Source organism: Sturnira hondurensis, unplaced genomic scaffold (genome assembly GCF_014824575.4).
Source record: "Sturnira hondurensis isolate 20B ecotype Veracruz unplaced genomic scaffold, ASM1482457v3 Scaffold0024770, whole genome shotgun sequence".
Lineage (NCBI taxonomy): Eukaryota > Metazoa > Chordata > Mammalia > Chiroptera > Phyllostomidae > Sturnira > Sturnira hondurensis.
This window is the reverse complement of record NW_028097401.1, coordinates 48594-51067: the sequence shown is the minus strand read 5'-3', so window position 1 is coordinate 51067 and position 2474 is coordinate 48594. Positions and strand designations below refer to the sequence as shown.

At 40.7% G+C, this 2474-nt stretch overlaps 1 protein-coding gene across 1 annotated transcript; it reads right to left on the bottom strand.

The window, feature by feature from the left end:
* Positions 1-615: 615 nt before the first annotated feature.
* Positions 616-1545, bottom strand: LOC118981823 (olfactory receptor 2A2-like). Its single transcript, XM_037038639.1, has one exon. It carries the CDS (start codon positions 1543-1545, stop codon positions 616-618), a length of 930 nt encoding a protein of 309 aa, XP_036894534.1.
* Between the last annotated feature and the right edge of the window lie 929 nt (positions 1546-2474).

The following is a 2474-nucleotide window of genomic DNA, read 5'->3' as shown; positions in this document are numbered from 1 at the left end:
TAGTTTTTCTGACTTTTAAGTCACCCTCAAAATACATCTCAAATAGAACAGGTTCTGGTTCACCAAAAGTTCTGTCCACCCTTNATTACTGGCGACCCCACAGTGAATCTCATTCCTTCCTTCACTTCATTCTCAGCTGGTATCATAGAAACAAGCAGCTCTGCGATAACTGTTGGTATTAAGCTACTCTCTACAGCAAGAAGTTTTTCCCCTGGGTATTTAGTTCTCTGAAATTTACCACCTGTTACCAGGTGATATGAATGTTTATGGTTAAACTGGTTACTTAGGGAGGTGTTAACACTGTTTCTGCAATTCAACGACAACAACAACAAAAAGATGTTTTCTTAAGATACTGCTAATCTAGTTCTTGAAGAAATGGGCTCTATAAAAATTTATAGCATTAAGCATACAATCCATAATCCAGATGCCTCATCTCTGAACAAAACTGCTCAGGGACTATCCCTGTACATCAAAATTTTCCCCACTTTCAGTCTTGGACAATTCACATTCTCTTATCAAACTTTACTGCTAGGTAGTTTTTCTGACTTTTAAGTCACCCTCAAAATACATCTCAAATAGAACAGGTTCTTGTTCACCAAAAGTTCTGTCCACCCTTCACCTGGACCTCACCCGCAACACCTTATAAAAGGCATCCTTCACCTGAACATTCCTGAGGCTGTAGATGAGTGGGTTTAACAATGGATTGAAGAGATTGTAAAACAGGGACAGTATTTTTTCCTGTTCCTTTTTTTGACTGGATTCTGGGACCATATAAATAACCATGGCAATGCCAAAGAAGAACCCGACCACACAGAGGTGGGAGGAGCAGGTGGAGAAGGCCTTCCTGCGGCCCTCTCCAGACTGGATCTTCAGGATGGTCCAGAGGATGCTAGTATAGGACACCAGCACCAAGCAGAGGGGCCCGACTAAGATAAAGACAGAAGCAGCAAAGATGACAACTTCATTGACCCAGGTGTCAGCACAGGCCAGCTCAAGGACAGACAAGAGCTCACAGAAGAAGTGGTTTACTTCCTGGGGCCCACAGAACGGCAGCCTTAGAAGGAGAAGCACGTGTATCAGAGCTAGGACAAATCCACACAACCAGGACATGGCGGCCAGTACTGTGCACACAGCCCAGCTCATGATGACAGTGTACTGGAGGGGGTGGCAGATGGCCACGTACCGATCGTAGGACATCGCCACCAAAATCAGGCACTCTGTGAGAGCAAAAGCTATATACAAAAAGGTCTGCATGATGCATGGTACAAAAAAGATGGTTCTATTATGAGTCACTAAGTTTGCCAGCATCTTGGGGACATTGTTGCAAGCAAAGGACATGTCAATGATGGCCAGGTGGGAGAGGAAGAAGTACATGGGGGTGTGTAGTCTCTGGTCCAGACAGATGAGTGCAAAGATCATGCCGTTTGCCAACAGACTGAAGGCGTAGAGCAGGGAGAAGACCCAGAAGAGGAGAACTTCTGTTTCTGGGCTGAGCTGGAATCCCAGCAGCACGAACTCCGTGACCTGTGACCGGTTCCCCTCCATTCCTTACAGAGACCTGCTCAAGAACTGAAGAGTGATAGAGGTCAGGGCTGGAGGATCAATAAGAATTGAAATTAGTTAATACAAAAGAACCTATGTGCATATGCTAGTCTCTATTATGTTTCAATTATTTTCAGTCTTAATCTAACAAATATTTCAAAACCACATTTATGAAGGAAAGACAAACTGTTTCCCACAATGTGAAGTTCTATCATTGGTAATAGAACCGTCCAGACAAATTTTTCATTCTAGAGCCTCTGCTTCAGGTTTTCTGGCCCCTTTTCGAAAATCTGCTATAGTTCACTAATTTAAAAGTACTTAACTTGTGGATTAGCTTTAGTTTAAAACATCTTACAATTCTAGAACTTTATTTTACTTATTCACTTAATTCCCTTACTTATTTTTTTCTTTCCATGTGAAGAATTTGCTGAGAAGACAATTTTAAGTCATAGGTCAAAGTTTCAAAAGGCTTATTCATAGTGGATAAGATTTGTGTCGTCCCTGAAAATAAGACCATTTTCTACTTTTCAGAAACAAACAAAAATGAAAAATCATGTAAAGAACTTACACATCTATGTTTTTAGGTAAACATTCTGATTATTTTGGTGTGTGAATGTCTAGTCTTGCAGTGTATATGTATGCACTTACTATATATTAGAAACTTTTAAAATGATAAATATTAGAATTATCCTTTGATTTTCCTTTGGCAATAACATTTTTGAAGCCTTCTTCATGTCACAATCTTCTATGACATTTAACTATTGTGGTTCTTTTTTCTTTTTTCATTTCACGCATATACTGTAATTTAGTGAATCCCACTTTCTGGCAATGAGATTGGGGACTATGTGCCTTCTATTGACCATGTGTCATGGGGCAGTGTACACATGCCTGTGTGTCTGCACGGGCAGTATACGTGTGTGTGTGTGTGTTTA